At 27.2% G+C, this 19,143-nt stretch overlaps 1 protein-coding gene across 1 annotated transcript; it reads right to left on the reverse strand.

The window, feature by feature from the left end:
* Window positions 1-1,829: 1,829 nt before the first annotated feature.
* On the reverse strand, window positions 1,830-6,156 carry LOC126550015 (uncharacterized). Its single transcript, XM_050200749.1, has 6 exons — window positions 6,029-6,156; window positions 5,146-5,951; window positions 4,117-4,217; window positions 3,627-4,020; window positions 2,166-2,347; window positions 1,830-2,102 (listed from the first exon to the last, which is right to left on the reverse strand). Exons 2-6 carry the CDS (start codon window positions 5,857-5,859, stop codon window positions 1,919-1,921), a joined length of 1,575 nt encoding a protein of 524 aa, XP_050056706.1. The 5' UTR covers window positions 5,860-5,951; window positions 6,029-6,156; the 3' UTR covers window positions 1,830-1,918.
* Window positions 6,157-19,143: the final 12,987 nt, after the last annotated feature.

The raw sequence follows: 19,143 nt of genomic DNA on the forward strand, positions 1-19,143 counted from the left end.
TAAGCATTAATTCTTACAAATATATGTGTTATATTAATAAAAAAATATTATAAATAGTTAAAATGTAAATGCTTGTCATACATGCAAAACATTAAGAAAAAAAAGGATGGAACAGAGTTATGGATAATTATTTATTGATGTTCTAAATATAACTGTCAAATAAATGTATAATTCATAATTTTTTATTGCTGCATTTTCATGATAGACTATGTGATCATGACTAAAATAATTGTTTGTTTATTTTTCATGCTCTAAATGGTCTTTTTTTAGAATTATTATTCCCTACTGATTTAGTTGCATTATATTGTTATTTTTGTATTCTTGAATTAAGTAAAAAATTTATATACACCTAATTGTATGGTTCCTGGGTGTTCAAACAATTCCTATCGGACAACACTCAAAAATATAAGTTTTTATCGATTATCTAGGTCTCCTAGTACTTGAAATAAATGGTTTGCTGCTAGTGGTATTGACTATTGGTGATCACTGATCAGACAATGAAAGATGGGAATAGTATATGATAGTTTCATTTTATATTTGATTAATAAAAAAAAAACCAATTAATTGTTATTGGTTGATACTCAAAAATAATAAAAATAATGAATACATAGTATACTGGCGATTATACATACATACTAAAAATTTTTAGTATTGTGGATAAAAATGGTAAATATATATATTTATTTATTATTTGTTTTACTAAATATTTCAATTTGTAGTATTTATATATGAATATAATATATATATATATATATATTTTTAATGTGAAGAATAACATGTATTTGTTCCATACACTTTCAAGAACATAGCTGGTTGAAAAGTGTTTAAATCAAAAATTTAATAATAATTCTCCATGTAAAAGAAGAAAGTTAAAGCACAATGCTATACCAGCCAAATATTTATGTTTGCAGAAAGTCAATTTAACAACTAAGGATATTATTAAAAATAATTATCAAAAAAAAATTTTGATAACACATTTTGCGATAAATATTTCAACTAAATTTCATCACTTTTCTTTACTAACATTTACCATGTATTGAGGGAAATAAAAGTGACATTGAAAAGGAAATACAACAGCTTTCAGAATTTAAGTTACTGCCAAATAAATCTGAGGTGTATTTAACAGTATCTGCTATTTATTTATAAAAATACATAGAAACAAATAAATACATAAAATATTTTAAATATATTATTAAAACAGTAAATACATTTTAATGACATTTTATAATAATTTTAACAACTAAATCTCATCACTTCTATTTTAGAATTTACAATGTATTGAGGAAATGGAAATTTTCTTTGAAATTTCGATAGCCAGAATATAAGTTACTGCCAAATAAACCAGAGGTATCTTTAATAGTATCTATAAATTCTTTAAAATTATTATAATTTTTTTACAGAAATAGTAAATAAAAACAAATAAATATATTAGAAAATTAATAAATAAATAAATCAACTTCTTTTACTACATTCTTTAATTTTATTATTCTTTATTTTCATTATTGCATTAATGATTACATTTAATTTAACTGATTAAAAACAATACATCAATTTATATCCAACCCTATGTATTTATTAATTAACTTTACTGAATTATATTTATTATTTTAATAAATGTTCTTTTTATTATAATTAAAATACAATAATTTATGTTTTTATTATCAAAAGTCATTCAAACACTAGATCTAAAATACAACATAATTTGGATAAATTTAATTTTGTATGATTTTTATGCATGCTATTTTTTTTGTATAGTGTTAATTACTTTATAATTAGACTAAAAATAAAAATTGATTTAATTTTAAAAATTCAAGTTTTTTGCTTTAATATAACATTAAATTCGCTTAATTACAAAATATATTTGTTTGAAAAAATATTTTGTTTATATAATGCATTGATTTTATTATACTTTTAATTATTAAATCTTCCTAACTGGTGCGATGTCTCTTGACGGTCCAGCCTCAAATTGGTCTTGGATGGACAACCAATCTTTTAGTTGAGAAAATACGTGCGTGATATCTTGAAGCATGACCATTAGTATCATCGAAGAATCGTATTTCGACTTGGGACGTCCGTTGTCCAACAACATGCTCACCTGTTCACTAAAACACAAATAAACAATAGGAGAATGATTTAAAGGAAAATATTCCGTATGTGATACTTACGAATTTCCAAGAAATAAATTTATGTCAAAGTATTTATACAAGAATTGAGTGCATCTCTCGGCAGTGCACGAAGGCAACATCATTTTGAGGAAGTCATCTAATGCCACCATCAAATCTGAATATATGTAAGGATTGGCGTTTATGCAGCGAATCACTTTTCCGTTGATTATTGCCTTTTGGATCTGTGTTAAAAAATATAAATTATACACATTGATATAATTAAAAAATAATATAAATGTTTTGTATTCTATACAATCAATAAGCCTAAATAGTAGTTTTTTGTTTTGTTAATGTTAGTATCACTCTCTATAATTTAAAAACCAACAAGCCTGCAATATTAAACCTATTTTGTTTTATTGAAATCGATCAATTAACAACTATTGAAACAGTTGTATGAATTTTAAAAATATTCCACAAATATTGAGTTAAAGAAATCACTAAATACTAAATATACACAAAAATAATATACACACAAGGTTTAATTATGTTCATGTTATTTTGTTAATGTTTAATTTATGTAAAACGTAATAATAAAGTTAAAATATTAATTTCAAGTTCAAGCCTATCTTATGATTATTTTATCAAAATTATCTATACTATAGGTACACAGCTATTAGCTGAAATCGATACATATGCTTATTTTGTAGATAAAAATTTACTTTTTTTATTTTTATTTTTTGTGTTTGTGTACACACGCTGTACAGGATAAGTAGTTGAAAAATGCTTCGATTTTAAACTTTACCGATAGTTTCGGACATCAAATTAAATCTAGTTTGTACATTAAAGATGTGAAATTCCCAGTACTTATTAAAATCACCGTGTATAAGAAAATATAACTAAGCAAAAACGAGATTTTTACGTGAATCCAGTTTTCGACAAAATTGCATTTTTTTTAATGCCTTAAACCTTTTAACCTTGTGTAACTTAATAACAAATGACTGGAGATACTTTAAATTTTAATAAAACGTTTATAATATTATTATATTTATAATTTATTTTGACTGATTTGTCTAAGCTGTTTATAGACATTTTCAAAATTTCTTATTTCTAAAAACGCAGATAAAAAATTTATGTTTGGACAAAACGCGTAAAAATTTAATATAATATTCAAATGAAAATGTTCTTATAGATATTCAAGATATTTGTTGTATGTAGGTAATTAGTATCTGATAAGAGTCATTTTCCGTATATACAATGAAGTAATGATATATCATTGAACCCAAATTTAACACACCTATAATAGTGTCCCAATCGAAATCAGATGTACAGCAGTGGTACGTGCACTTGCCTGTATTTTTTAAATATAAAAATAGCTGTAGTAAAATAATCTTATGTAAAAATAAATAAATCATGAATTATGAATTTGTATTTTATAAACGTTTGAAAAATATTATTTTATTCTAGGACCCACAACTTCTGTCAATCTTACAATATTGAAAGATAATATGAAGGATTTTGAACCTTGTATGCTGGATTATTTGTTGAGTCTGGGTCTCGTGTCACCGTCCGTTCAGGTATTTTTTTTAATTTGAATCCATTCCTTAAAGTGTTGCGCTGTTGAGTGTTAGTTAAACGGCAAAGCACAGATGTTGAACCACTATATGGCTGAACTTGAGGAGTAGTAATGATTAATTGCTGTTGTTGTGGTTGAGGTTGTTGTTGTTGTTGTTGCTGCTGCTGCTGTTGATGCTGTTGTACCTGCTGTTGTTGGGCTTGACTATTGTAACTAGGACATTGATTATAGAATTGTTGCATTTGATTTGAGTGTGATATCACACTGCTACTGGGCACTGGATTGTACATGGTTGGCATACATTGGCTAATAGGCACAGCGTTGGAATATGACACAGTATTACTAAAATATATAAATATTATACACACATATATATATAAATAAATAATATTTTTGATTTAAGATATTTACAAATTTGATTATTTTGATAAAACTTACGCAATTACTGGTGCTGTATTGTTTACACTGACAAGAGGCGATGGTGGTATAACATGACTCCGTGACATCATTAAACTATTGCCTTGAGACATCGGTGGTCCCTAAAAGTCGAATGAAAACACAACATGAAAAACTGTCGATTTACTAATAAAAATACATATATGTAGCCCTTAACATAAAAATATTATTATTTTTAAAAATATAACCATCTATTAAATACAAGCTTTTTAAATAATTATCATACACAAAAGCATAACTTTTAGTTAATATACATTTTTTAATTTGAAATTAACTTTAATAAAGTATCAAATAATATTATATAAAATTAACACAGTTGGTCTAAAGTTATTTATGAATAATTTCAACACAAACAAAAGCTATATACACTTTAAATGTAGAATTATTATTTATTATTATATTAGTATATTACTCTAAGTCTACAAGAACACGTGACTAAATTTTTTAATATAATTAAAAGCAGTGATGAATTATTCAAATTACCAACTGATGAATGATAATTTAATTGTAAAAATTTGTGTTTGTATTAAATCAAAATATTAAATTTTCAGTGTGAGCTTTAAACCTGCAATGACATTATTTATACATTGACAATTTAGGATGACATGATATTATAGAAAAAAATTGATTTATATGGAAAAACATGCTCGACACCACCACTATTAATAGTGTAAGAAAAGTATATTAGAATAAACAAATAAAAACATAACTGCGAGTAAAAATTAAAGCATTTAAATCGTTTTTCCTATTTATATATCATATTATAGTATTACTTTATTAGATACAAAATGTATAGTTAATATACCTATTTATTTATAGACCCATTGTTTATTAACAGTTAGGTAATACTGAAAAAAAATTTAGCATTGGTCCATTTGAATAAATTATGAAAAACAAAAGCAACAGTTTTTTTTCTTATTATTAAATACAAAATCAATTTAATAAATTTAATAAACTGAGTACATAATACATTTGATTTGCTAGCCATTTATTTTGAAAGCTGTTCATTACCTCTAGCATACTTTGTGGCATCACTGGTGCTGAAGCTGTCAATGTGTGTGGAAAAGTACTTTCAGGGGCAGGCACTTCAAGGGGGGCTCTGATCCAGACACCTGATGGATTAATATGGGTAGATTTTGGATTTATCAGGAGCTGTGTATCAATCAAGTTAGCAGGCCAATAGGGCCGAAATTGTGTGTCTGGTGGAAAATAATTCTTGATATCCTCAAGACTAGTCACTGCGCACGAATCACTAGTATACAGCTCATTTCTGATACCCTGAACTCTACAACAGAACTTAAGATAGGCCAAGTCCCAATTTTCAAGTTTTACAGCACTGTGACCTAGGTTTCCCGTTTCACCTTCAAAATAAAAAAGTGGAACATATATATGGCCATCTTTAAGGCTGTATGGCACAACAGATTCGGAGTTGATAGAAATAAAACCACATTTTTCGCTGAGACTAGGAGTATTATTGCACTGTAATTTTTTGACACATATTTCTATAAATGTGTACAACTCGTGGACATCTTCTAAACGGACAATATAATCTTTGCCCGCATAGAATTTATCTTTTCCATAGAAACCGTCACAATGTCTTATGTTAATCTCATTTAATATCTGTGCTTCTGAATCAGTGATAAAGTGACTTCTCACTGATGTACATGTAAAAATATCTGCATGCAAATAGGGTATGTAATTACTGAGCAGCTGAGTTTCAGTCATCCGTACAGATACAAACTTCAATTCTTCACCATTAATTACACGAATAATGTATGGTACATGGTATCTTGCAATAGCTTTCCAGGAAAATACACCTATATTACACAAAATAACATTCATTTTAAAGTATCCTTATAAGAAATTACAAAACATGTGTTTCCTATTTACTTACTGTTAATACGTTTTATATCTTCACAATCTTTAGGTAAATTTTCTTGCTTGTTCTTTTGTGAAACCGGTGCAATAGTCGAAGTAACTTTTCTACCAACTCTGTTTATATGAACATCGGCTAAAGAAGTACTTAGCAATTATTAGTAATTATTTAAATACAATTAAATTATAGATAAAAATATAATATTGACAATAAAATGAATTAAAAAAAAAAAATAATTAACCTAGAATATGGCTTTATAAAAAAAAGTTATAAAAATGTGGAATTATTTAAAAAATTTAAAAGAGATATTTTTCTTGCTTTTGTTTTTAAATAATTTTGCTGGGAAAAATTAGTAATCTAAGTAAATTTACATAAATTATATTAAAATCCATTAAAACGATTAACTACAGTCTATATAGGTGTTGATAACAATAGTAGGTAGTAAAAACTTGTTTGCAACATATACCTACTACTAATAATTTTAAAACAAAATCTACATAAAACACTGATCATTTATAATATAGATACAAAAGATACGATAATAAAATATAATACCACAACCATTATTATCTACCTGAAATTTAGGACACTCGGAGAGAAAGTAAAAGAAAATAGTAGACTTATTTACTGTAAGATTTATAACTTTATGAGTGTACAATAAGAATAAGATATGCCAAGATTGGTAAGCCGTGATTAAAAAAATAAACGATTAAATTTGATACTCATAATAATAATGGATTAGTCTACTTGGTTACATGTTGCTTTCACTTAACAAGTCATGTATTCAAAATATTAAGTACTTTTTCCGGTTATCCCGACTACCACAGGTCTCAATCCCATTATCTCGACTCCCTCTCAAAGTCTTGACCAATATTAATTTGTCATTTATATAATTATTATAATGTATGTTTATTATAATATAATTTTTATTATCACATAATCGTGACTACCTTTCTATGTGCGATTAATGCGTTAATATTTTCCACATCACAAAAACGAGGCACGATTTTATTTAATTAAACAAAGATAGTATATATATATAAAAAAATTAAAAGAGATATTTTTCTTACATTTGTTTTTAAATACTTTTGCTTGGAAAAAATATGAATCTAAGTTAATTTACATAAATTATATTAAAATTCGTTAACATCATTAACTACCCACACAACATTTTTCAATGTAACTTAAATAAATATTTGTTTTTCGTTTAACATTCAAATTAAAATATTTTTAATACATTTAAGAGTTTATAAATATTTAATAAATGTATAACATTTCATATATATTTTTAAGAATGTATAAATATTTATTAAATTTATAAGATTCAATATTTTTAAATATAACTTAAAACTAAATAAATAATAATTTAATTACATTTTTTTAATAAATAATATAATAGCAGTATCCTTGTTCTGCAGTAACATACTTGTATAATTTGACAATAATTAACAATTTCATTATTCTCCATTTTATACACATAAACCGTCTTCAACGACTATAAAGTATAATGACTAACGAGTCAATAATAAATAGAAATTAAATAGAAAATAATATCATAATATTATGTACTATCATGGTATTATATTACCTATATTATTCTACAAAAGGCATTATCATTGATTGTACTACAGCCTAAAAATTGGCCTAGACTAGTGATGGGCATAATCAAGATATTTCGATTATGAGTAAAATAATCGAGTAAGTTCTGATATGATTAACGTAATGGAATTTTGAAATGTTTTGAATTATTATTTAGTAATTGATTATTTAGTAGGTAAATTTTAAATCTGAAAAATGGTTTAATTATTTAATATTTACGATTATATGTATTTATTACCTAGATATGTATACTTTAATCCTGAACAGGTTAAACTACTGAGTTCTGATTCTCTCGCTGGTTGTGAACTTATAAAACATCAATAAGGTGTGAAATTTTAATTTTTTTTTTATCAAAAATAATATTATTCATAGGCGCATTATAAATAAACTCTGCTATCGCAAATCACCATTTTACTGTTTAATTATAGGAGGGGCATGTTGACGATTTTTTGATTGTTTTTTCCAAATATAATTGTTTAACAATCTTGCAATCCAAAGCCATAAACAGTTAGCACTTTAGCAGTTAACCTTAACAGTTGACAATCGTATATTTTTCGACAGTTTTAACTGTATTAAATTTCAGAAGTATTTTCTTAATTTATTTAAATATGAGACCGGGCTGTAAACAACGTTTTGGGATCATTTAAAAAAACATACTAATAATTAAACTGTTACGTGTCAAATATGTAAAAAGGATTATAAATATAATGGAAACACGACAAACTTAAAAGGTAGGTACTTAAAAATTATAATCTTTTAATAAGGGTTTCCAGAACTTTTAAATTAGGTACACAGAATTATGTATCTGTTTACCCTTTTCTTTGGATTTATTTGAAACAGCTTAGTTTATTAATTTAAATTTTAAATTACCGCATTTCACATATTTTATAGAAAATGCCTTTCCACGTCCCGTGGGTTTTTTTGAAAATAAAGCTATTATTTATTATATATACCTATTTTATAATATTAAGCTATAATAAATACTAATTTCACAATTTTTGTATCTTCTTAAATTTACAATATAACATTTAAAACGAATACACCCAACCAAACTCAATCCGAACACTCATAATGAAGATGATCCAGATAACCAATTAATACAGATTACCGAAAATACATTTAGTCCCTCTACTTCAGTAATTTCTTCTAATTTATCATCTGAATATTAAATTTCGTCGCAATTTTCTGAGCCACCATCAAAACGGCCTAGTCAACTATAACTTTTTGATTCAACAAAAATAAATGAACTGAGTTATTCTGAAATTAAGGCTATTAATAAATCTTCAATTAAAATGATTGTCGCTGATTATCAACAACTCTCGTTAGTAGAAAACGTTGGATTTATTGAGTATACTAAAATATTGCAACCACTTTATTCGATCCCTAGCAGAAAAGTATTAACTTCGAAATTGTTACCACAAGAATATAATGTTATAATTCTTAAAATAAAATCTATTCTTCTAAATGTAAATGATTTATCAATAACGACAGATATGTGGACATCCGATTCCAATAAATTATATATAACAGTGATGTGCCATTTTATTTTTGATGACCAATTATATTCATTAGTAATTGCAACTAAAGACGTTTCTGACAGACACACTGGTCAAAATATAGCCGCTACACTTACAAATATTTTTAATGAGTGGAATATAGCAAATAAAATAATAACTGTGGTATCAGACAATGGGTCAAATATTAAAAACGCAATAAACGAACACCTTCTTAAACACCATTACCCATGTATGGTACACACATTAAACTTGAGTATAAATGAGGCAATAAATGGAAATTCTGATATAAATCAAATTTAAAAAAAATGTAGAACGATAGTAGGGCATTTCAAGCACAGCAGTAACGCTACTGAAAAACTCAAAGATTTTCAATTGCAAATGAACTTACCTCCATTAAAAGTTAAGCAAGATGTGACTACAAGGTAGAATTCTAATTTTATAATGATGGAAAGACTTGTAAACATTAAAGCCCCTTTATCTGCTACTATGTCAACTCAACCTCGAGCACCAAATTATTTAAATGCGTCCGAGTGGGAAATAATATTAGATTGTACTCATATTTTAAAGTCATTTCAAATAAGGCAGCGAAATTATCAGGTAAAAAGTGCCCAACATTAAGTGTAGTTATACCACTTAATAGAGATCTTCAACATATTTTAAGAAACTTGAAAACAGAAACTGATATTGAGGGTGTATTTAGAAATATGTTGATGGATATAGTCAGTAGACGACTAGGCATTTTAGAAAAGAATAAAATTGTTGCAAAAGCAACATTCTTAGACTCACGGTTCAAAAAAATTGCGTTTGGTTTACTTGAAAATGCTAGTAATGCGCAAAAATGGGTAAGCGAAGAATTGACAATGATGATCAACACAAATACTGAAATGGAAAACGAAATTAATACAACTGAATCTACCACAGCACTCACGTTAAATAATACTAATAATACAACTGAATCACTGTGGGAGCATTTTGATAAAAAAGTCGCTCAAGTCAAAACTACATCAAGTCCAAATATAACTTCTACTTTGATAATACGTCAATATTTAGAAATGACACTTTTAGACCGTAAAAAACCCCATTGGAATTTTGGAAACAGTATAAAAACACACTTCCGGATTTGTATAATATGCAGCTGAAGTATTTGTGTATTCCAGCAACATCTATTCCGTCTGAACGTGTATTTTCAAAAACAGAACTGATCACCAATGATCTTAGAAATCGGCTATCACCAAAAAATTTAGATTTTATTATATTTTTAAATAGTTATTTGAATTTGTTTTAAATTTTTTTGTTCATTTTTACATTTTGTCTAGTTTTGTTCATTAAATATTAATTATCTATATATTTATTATTACGAGCTGTTATAAAGTTATTTATTAGTTTACTATTATTTTTAATTTGGAGAATATTTAATACATTTTATTTGAAACTTAAAATGCATTGTCAACATTTGCTGGATTTGGTAACTATACATATATTTATAATACATATAATATGTAATATATTTATAACGTTTCATTTCAAATATATAAAAAAAATATGATAGAGTTTTTTTTCATAATTAGGAATTTACAGTATTATAAACCAACAGATTTATTTAAAATTTACATCATAATTATTAAATAAAAAAATAAGTTTTATTTTCTAACATATTATATTACTGCATCAAACTAATAATATAAGAAAATTATTAGAAATATGAAAAAAAACCCAAGGCCTTGAGGTTTAATCCATCCAAACATATAACAAGGTTATACGTGCGTACGTGACAAAACCAGTGAGTATTAAAGCATTAAACCGAATCCCGAATTTTCGAGTTTACAGACTAAGCGGTTCACGGTTTCGGATTTACCATTACTAATTGTAATTGATTCATTTGGTTCGTTATGTTGTTACCGTTTGTGTGTGTGTGTGACGTTTTTGGCGTTTTTGCTCCGCTAAGAAAATCGTGAACTTGTCGTTTAATATTTATATTTTATACTTTTATAGTTTTATTCGCGATCGTTACTGACTCAAATATATTTTTTAAATTGAACTTAAAAGTCTTATGTCCCGTTTTTAGCCCACAAAGAACGCATGTGGTGTACTTTAATTGTATGCGTCGCCGTTGTGTATTAATGCCGTTATAGGCGTACATCGCCATTCGCGTCATCATGTGACAAATTGTTTTATATAGGTACTAAATACCAAGGCTGGGCAAGTTAACTTTTTTTTTAACACGTTAAGTTAAGTTATTTTAAAATAATAAAGTTAAGTTAAGTTAAAAGTTACTCATATTTTTTTTCGTTAACTTTGAAAAAAAAAGTAACTTAATTTATAATTTAAAATTAAAATTTTCTAATTTTAAAATAAAAAATTCCAGACACATAGTAATGTTTAATAGATAGTTTTTCTTTATTCACAAGAAAATTACTGGGGAAATTTAAAATGATACATCAAAGTATTAGATTGCTATCAAAAAACCTATTTTTCTAAAAATACTATTCAAAAGTTTGCATTATTATTTGGACTAAAATTAACTTAAAGTTAACACGTTGATCATTTAAAAAAAGTAACTTATTAAGTTAAAAGTTAATTTCAAAAAAAAGTAACGAGTTAATTAACTTAACGCTTTAACATAATTTTAACTTTTAATTCGTTAATGCCCAGCCTGCTAAATACTTTTGTTTTTTATACGTCGCTGCTGTTAGTCCGAGTCACAAGTGAGCTCGCCATCCTTTTCACTTTTACCACACGTCCACGACTGATCAGTTATTAAGTATTTTTACTAGATCCACATCGGTAACTATGAGATTATAATATGATATAATAAGACTTTAGACCATATACATTTTAAAATTAATATTAGTATAAGGGTACATTAATTCATATTTTTGTTTTTGTCTAAAATAGGGCATATGAGTTGGTTGTTTTGTTGATTGTATTTATTTAAACTTTATTATTATACTTACATATGTATATAATAGGTATATAGGTAGTATTGTTAAAATAGTTAATTCATAAACATTTAATTTGTAATTAAAATAGCATTTCATAACAGTAAATCAACTAAACGTAGACAATTTTTAGAGGAATTAAAAATGTTAGACTATATTGAAACAGACCAATTAATTGAACCTCATACGACTACGTCATCTCAAAATGTTCCTTGTAGTAGTACTAGTAGTAACAATTATATTTATACTGAATTAAACTCTGAATTCACTATTACTCCTCCAGAACTTATCATTTGATTTTGATTACAGCAATGATGTATGTAGTGATAAAAGTAATAATTTTAGTTTAACATCTGATTCTGGTATTGAGAAATTATACGATAATACATTTAGCCAGGAAAACAGTTTTTTTTAAAGTAATTCATCAATTTTAAATAAACTAAGTGAGTGAGCTGTATAATTTAATATACCAAATGTTTCTTTGAGTGCCTTATTAAAAATTTTGAAAACTCATAACTGTCATAGTTATTTCCCTCTTAATGCTAGAACTATTTTAAAAAATAAATCAAGTAAAAATAATTTGAAGGTACAAACTGTATCACCTGGAATTTTCCATTATTTCAAAATTTAAAATGCCGTAAATTTAATTTATAACTCTAATAGTCAATACTTTTTTGATGATTAAAATAGTAATTGAGGTGGATGGTCTCCCTATAGTAAAAGTTTCTCAAGCTGTTTTTGGCCAATTCTTGGATATATTCGTAATCCTTGATTTAAACCATATGTTTCTCTTGTTGGGTTGTATTGGGGCAAAGATAAACCTCTAAACTGCAATGATTTCTTATTAGATTTGGTTAATGAACTAAAATATTTATACAAAAATGGTTTTCAAATAAAAAATTGTATCGAACGAACGTGTGGTTGTATATACTTTTTGTTGTGATTTACCAGTTAAAAGCTTTATTCTGAAGACCACAGGTCATACAGGTTTTTTTCCATGCACAAGATGTACAATTGAAGGTGTTTATTCTGAACATAGTTTGTTTTCCTGGTGTTGATTTTACCAAAAGAACTCACTTAGATTTTATTAACAGAACAGATAATGAATTTCATATGACAGATACCATTCCCATAATTACTGAAATACCTAAAATTAACCTTGTTGACAGCTTTAGCCTTGACTACATGCATCTTGTTTATTTGGGAGTAACAAAAAATTAATTTTACTATGGCTTGGTATCTTAAAAAATGCTCAGACTTCTGTAAGACTTCAAAGTAAAAAGGTTATAGATAAACAAATGTTATTTTTAAAACATTCAATATGCAGTGATTTTTCTCTACTTCCAAGAGGTTTATATGAACTTCTTAGATGGAAGGCGACAGAATTTCATGAGTTTCTATTATATACAGTTCCAGTAGTTTTAAAAAATATTATTAATGATAATTGTTACTTACATTTTGTTTGTTTGCATGTTAGTTTTTGGATTCTTTTAACTCAAAATAGCAGTCCAGACCTTATTAAATTTGTAGAAAAATTACCTATATATTTTGTTAATGAATTTGAAAAATTATATGGTAGGCAATTTGTGTCACTTAATATAATGGTTTATTATATATTGTTGAAGATTATAACAAATATGGGCTTCTAGATAATTGTTCATGTTTTCCGATTGAAAATAACATGAAAACCCTTTAAAAAATGATACGGAAACATGAGGTTTTTTTTATGATGATGATGATAAAGTTAATCAAAAGTTCAAGCATAAGAAACTCATATTCAACAGCATCTTAAAGCTCATGTCCAATTTATTTAGGTAATATATGTACTCATTTATACCTTCTTATTCAATGGTGTTTTTTGTACCTATATTATCTACATCTTTAAACATTTTAAAGATTCTGAAGTTACTGAAAATAATGCAGCAATTAATAACTACATCAATCAAACCAAACACTAAAATAATTAACCACAATACAAAATTTCAGTCACTATCTCCCAAAAAATTCAAAACAATAATTGAAAGCAAACCTAATGATTGGTTTCCATCTCCCCTTAAAGCATTAGCTTCAAGTAATTATAATATGCATTACAATAGTAATAAACATTATGTAATATATATTTAAAAATATTAATTATATATGTCTGTGATCTTAAAAATTATTATTCTAAACAATGTTTTCCTTTAAAATTAATTGCCATTGCCCATTAGCTATGTATTTTAATAATATTTAAAATTCATGTATTATACTATATTTACTAAATTTTGTAATAAAATTAATATTATAATATATATGGTGATATTTTATTAAACATACATAAGTACTTATTATCATTACCATATTTCATTTTCTAGAAGTAGTAAGAAAACTGTCTTATTATGATAAGAGTCCTAAGCCAATATTTATTGAAAAACCAGGTAATATATATTATATAACCCATGTATATTATACCCATATAATTAATGTAAATTATTATACTCGACAGTAAAACAATTGACAATTTTTAATAAATTATTATCAGATGATGATGATGAAAACATGCTCAACCAGATGGTGCAAATGGTTATTTTATGACAAAACCTAATACTCCTATTTCATCATCAAAAACAGCAATTATTAATTATTCTGATAAGAGTCAAGATAAAAGTATACATTTTTTAAAATGTGTAATACACATACTATAATATATTTTATTATAAACTGAATAAATGGGACAAATCAAATTTATGTAAACTAAATATTTTGTTTAGACAATGTTAACCTTATTTATTAATCACATTTAATTATTAATGTTTTTATTCTCTATTCACTTTTTATTAAAATTGTCCACAACTTATTTTTATGTAATATGCAAACCAATATTTTATGAGTAAGAAAGGTTTCTATAATAATGATATAATAATCCTCGAATGTCATAATTTTTTTTTTTTTTATTGGTTTATATTACTATACATGTTATAAGTAATAACTAACTTATAATTTGTTATTATAGGTTCACAAAAGATGCTAAAATCTATATAAAAAAAAAATAAAAACATATTGAAATAAAGCAAAATGAAATATGAGTATTAAATAAATTGGAATCTATTGAATCAAATTATGGGAATATTTATAAACATGACGATATAAATAATAATAATGAATTACAAAAGTGCAATTTTCCAATAGATGACTTATATAATTAAAATATTATAGAAAACCAAATTAATACAAGTTTAAATTTTAAGAAATGTTTGGTATGTACTCGTATTTAGTGGTAGAATATACCATTATTATGAATTTAAATAATATTATAAAATCATAAACTGTCGTTTAGATTACAAAAGTTGTTTAACACTATACTAGAATATAAAACTTATATTATTAAAATTCCCTCCCACTTTAGGTACATTATGGGTTAAATATTAAGAACCATTATTAATTTTCATTAGTAACCAATTAAATTTTCGTAGTTATTTTCACTTTAAACATTATAATAATATACTATTATAGTAGTTGTACAGTATGTTTAATATGTATTATAACATTTATTCCTTTCATTTTAGATTCAATATTTATCATATTCAGGAGGCAATAACATTAATTGTACCATGAAGAGAATACTTATGAAATTATTTACTGACAATTTGCTATCCTTATTTTTATATAGTGGTAAAAAAAGAAAAAAGAAATTTTGCGATCTGATTATTTGTCCTGTTATTTTTAGTGAGATTATTATAATTAAATGTTATTTCTTCACATTTAAATAAATGCATTATAGTTTATTTAATTTTCTATAATTTTACAGATGCAGTAAAATGTCAATCTAAATTTATGAATATTTCACAAAATGAATTAGAAGGTAGAACAAGTATCATTTAGCACAGGCACCATTTAACATTAAAAAACAATAAAAAAACTTGGAACAAATGCAGCAACTGCAGAATAACTACACTATATCAATTATTGTCATTTATAATTTTTTATTTTTCTTAAATTAATTGTAAAATTAACCAAAAATGAAACATGCAGTATTTTAAAAAAATGTTGTTAAAATTATTATTACTACCTATTTTTTTTGTTTATCAAAACCCGAAAATCTTGTTGTTAAATATAATGTTTAAAAATTGTTTTTTTTTTTAGATTCTTATAAATACATTTGTCAATTCATAGTTAAACATTATTCATTTTTGTTTTTATTACTTATATAGTATATTATTTTAATAATTATAGAACATACCTATTATGCTACTTTTAAAATTGGTAACATTTCAAATATTTTATTTAGTGATTTAATAAATCCTATAATTTATTTATTAAATATTGAAATTTAAATTTAAAAGAAAGTTTATTGTCAATATTGGATAAACATTAGAAATGGGTTCAAAAAATCAATTTTCAATATTTATTATAAAGATATTTATGAATGAAAAATTAATGTTGATTAAATATAAAATGTTTAATATCAAATGTTAAATAAAAAGTTTATTTAATATATATTTGTTGTGTGAGTATAGTCTATAGGTGTTGATAACAATAGTAGTAAAAATTTGTTGGTAACATACTACTAATAATTTTAATACAAAATCTACATAAAACACCGATCATTTATAATATAGATACAAAAGATAGGATAATAAAATATAATACCACAACCATTATTACCTACCTGAAATTTAGGACACACGGAGAGAAAGTAAAAGAAAACAGTAGACTTATTTACCGTAAGATTTTTACTTTATGAGTGTAGAATAAGAATAAGATATGCCAAGATTGGTAAGCCGTGATTAAAAAAATAAACGATTAAATTTGATACTCAAAATAATAATGGATTAGTCTACTTGGTTACATGTTGCTTTCACTAAACAAGTCATGTATTAAAAATATTAAGTACTTTTCTCGGTTATCCCGACTACCACAAGTCTCAATCCCATTATCTCGACTACCTCCTCAAAGTCTTGACCAATATGAATTTGTCATTTATATAATTAATATGATGTATTGTATATAATGTATATAATATATATATACATATATATATGTATAAATAGTTAAACTCAATCGTACCTCATATTTCAGTTTAACTAACTAAAAAATAATAAATAAATAAGATATTACAATACTAGTAGTATTAACATTGTTATACATCCCCAACACACATTGATAAAATAATAATGCAATAATATATTTAAATGGCAATTATAGCTTGTAATAATTAATTTTCGTAATGTACAAATTACATTAGGTACACGACATATTAATCGTTAGGTTTGAAATCGTTTTTAAACATTACCTTCGTTAGCGGGAACGCTGTTAATATCTTCCATTTTTCAATCGTCCGTCACTGGTTGCTTGACAATTGGAATAGAAGGGACGGTGGCGCGAGGGACAGCGGGGACAGGGCACGTTATTCGAAGAATATAATAAAATGCCGAAAACAAAAGGAAAACCGATTACTGTTAAAATATAAATAAATACGTTTGTATTATTGATATAAATATTACTGTTCAAACGAACGGCTGCCGGGAACAACACGGAAACCTCGAGGCGGTTGGTTTTGAGAACGCTTGTCGACGGACGAGCTGGGGCGAGCAGGGTCGGCGTAAAAATGGCGAATGTTCTCGAACAGTCCAACGGCGTCCGACACTCCGACCGGCTCTCGAGCCGTGGAGGGGATGGCGACGTCCTTGTCGGCCAAGCGGTGCGGCGGCGTAGGCGGCGAACCTACACAACGGTCCCTTGTGCGCCGGTGTTTGCCGTACGTTTTGCGCGTGCGTGAGCGAAATGAAACGACCGAGGACGAAAACCAGTTCGCGGCTGCCGAAGCCTCTGAGCGAGATACGAGTCCGCGACCGTAAACCGGCGACCCGCGCCCCATGCCCGCCCGTAGTTCGCGGCGCGGCGGCGTCCAATGGCGCCGGCCCGCGTCGTCCGTTGGCACGTAAAACCCATTAGACTGAGACTATACACGGCGTTTTCCGCCGCTTTTCGAACGTTGCGTATTCCGCGTCGTTTTCCGTCGAATTGTTAACGCGTTGGTTTATATCGGAGTAGCTATACACGATGGACGTGATACGCCGCTTTTTGATCCGCGTCGGAAAACGCCGGGCGGTATGCGTATTGGCGGGCGAACGCCGAAGTATTACGTCCGTCGTGTATAGCTATTCCGATATAAACCAACGCATTTTCAATTCGACGGAAAACGCCGTGTATAGCCTCGGCTTTAAGCGGCGACCCCACCGACTAGTACCCGGGATAGAGGCTATCGGCGCGGCGAGCTCGCTTTGTTCAAAGGTTTTTCGTATAGTGTACAAACACGGGAACGATAATAATTTATTAAAAATAATTTATTATTTATTTTATTCGGCTGTTTTGTCCGATCTGTCGGTACTTCGAAAGCTGTTCGTTTATGATTTGTTTGTTTTGCATTCAATACCTAATACTTTGTAATACAAAAATATGTTGTTTTGTGTTGTCAGTAGCTTAACCTTTAAAAATATCTTCAACCATTGCTTGTGATGTATAGCATAAAATTAAAAAAAAATAGTACAATTAAATGGTGTAAATGGTTATTGTTGACAGATACACACTAATAAGAATTATTAAGCTTCATTACACCCGAATTATTTAGTAAAACAGAGAGCTAAACCCAAAATTTGTCGCAGTACAGAAATGGTTCAAGTGCTCGAGATTTGGCATCACTTATCAATTATAACAGTAGTCGATGGGTTTAGGCGTTAGGTACCCCTACCTAGATAAGCAGGTTTAAATCCCGTTCCGGCGGTTTCACAGTCGATCCGACGGCGGTGCTTTGATTAGCACGGTCGCACTCACAAAGTGTTGTGTTCAAAAGGGATCAAATCGTTACTGCCACGTAACCTCAACCAAGATTCGCTTGAATGTTTTTTTGGAGCAATTAGGAACGTTGGATCAGCAAATCCTAATTGCAATGTTTTCACTTCCGCCTACAAGACCTTAGTTCTCAATAATTTGTTATCTTCACATTCACCGGGGACAAATTGTAAGGAAGATTTTGCAGAAGGAAGCTTGGCTTCTTTCAAAAATGTATTCATGTTTTCAAAAACGCCTAGTCCACCTA

This window comes from Aphis gossypii, chromosome 2, assembly GCF_020184175.1.
Source record: "Aphis gossypii isolate Hap1 chromosome 2, ASM2018417v2, whole genome shotgun sequence".
NCBI classification, from domain to species: domain Eukaryota; kingdom Metazoa; phylum Arthropoda; class Insecta; order Hemiptera; family Aphididae; genus Aphis; species Aphis gossypii.

What these genes read in the sequence shown, in the direction of transcription:
- LOC126550015 (XM_050200749.1), bottom strand. Translation starts at nt 5,859, where the DNA reads ATGACTGAAACTCAGCTGCTCAGTAATTACATACCCTATTTGCATGCA. An exon ending in AATACAGCACCAGTAATTGC is followed by an intron (nt 4,021 to 4,116) that starts GTAAGTTTTATC and finishes TATATATTTTAG; the next exon opens with TAATACTGTGTCATATTCCA. An exon ending in AATTTATTTCTTGGAAATTC is followed by an intron (nt 2,103 to 2,165) that starts GTAAGTATCACA and finishes TTTGTGTTTTAG; the next exon opens with TGAACAGGTGAGCATGTTGT.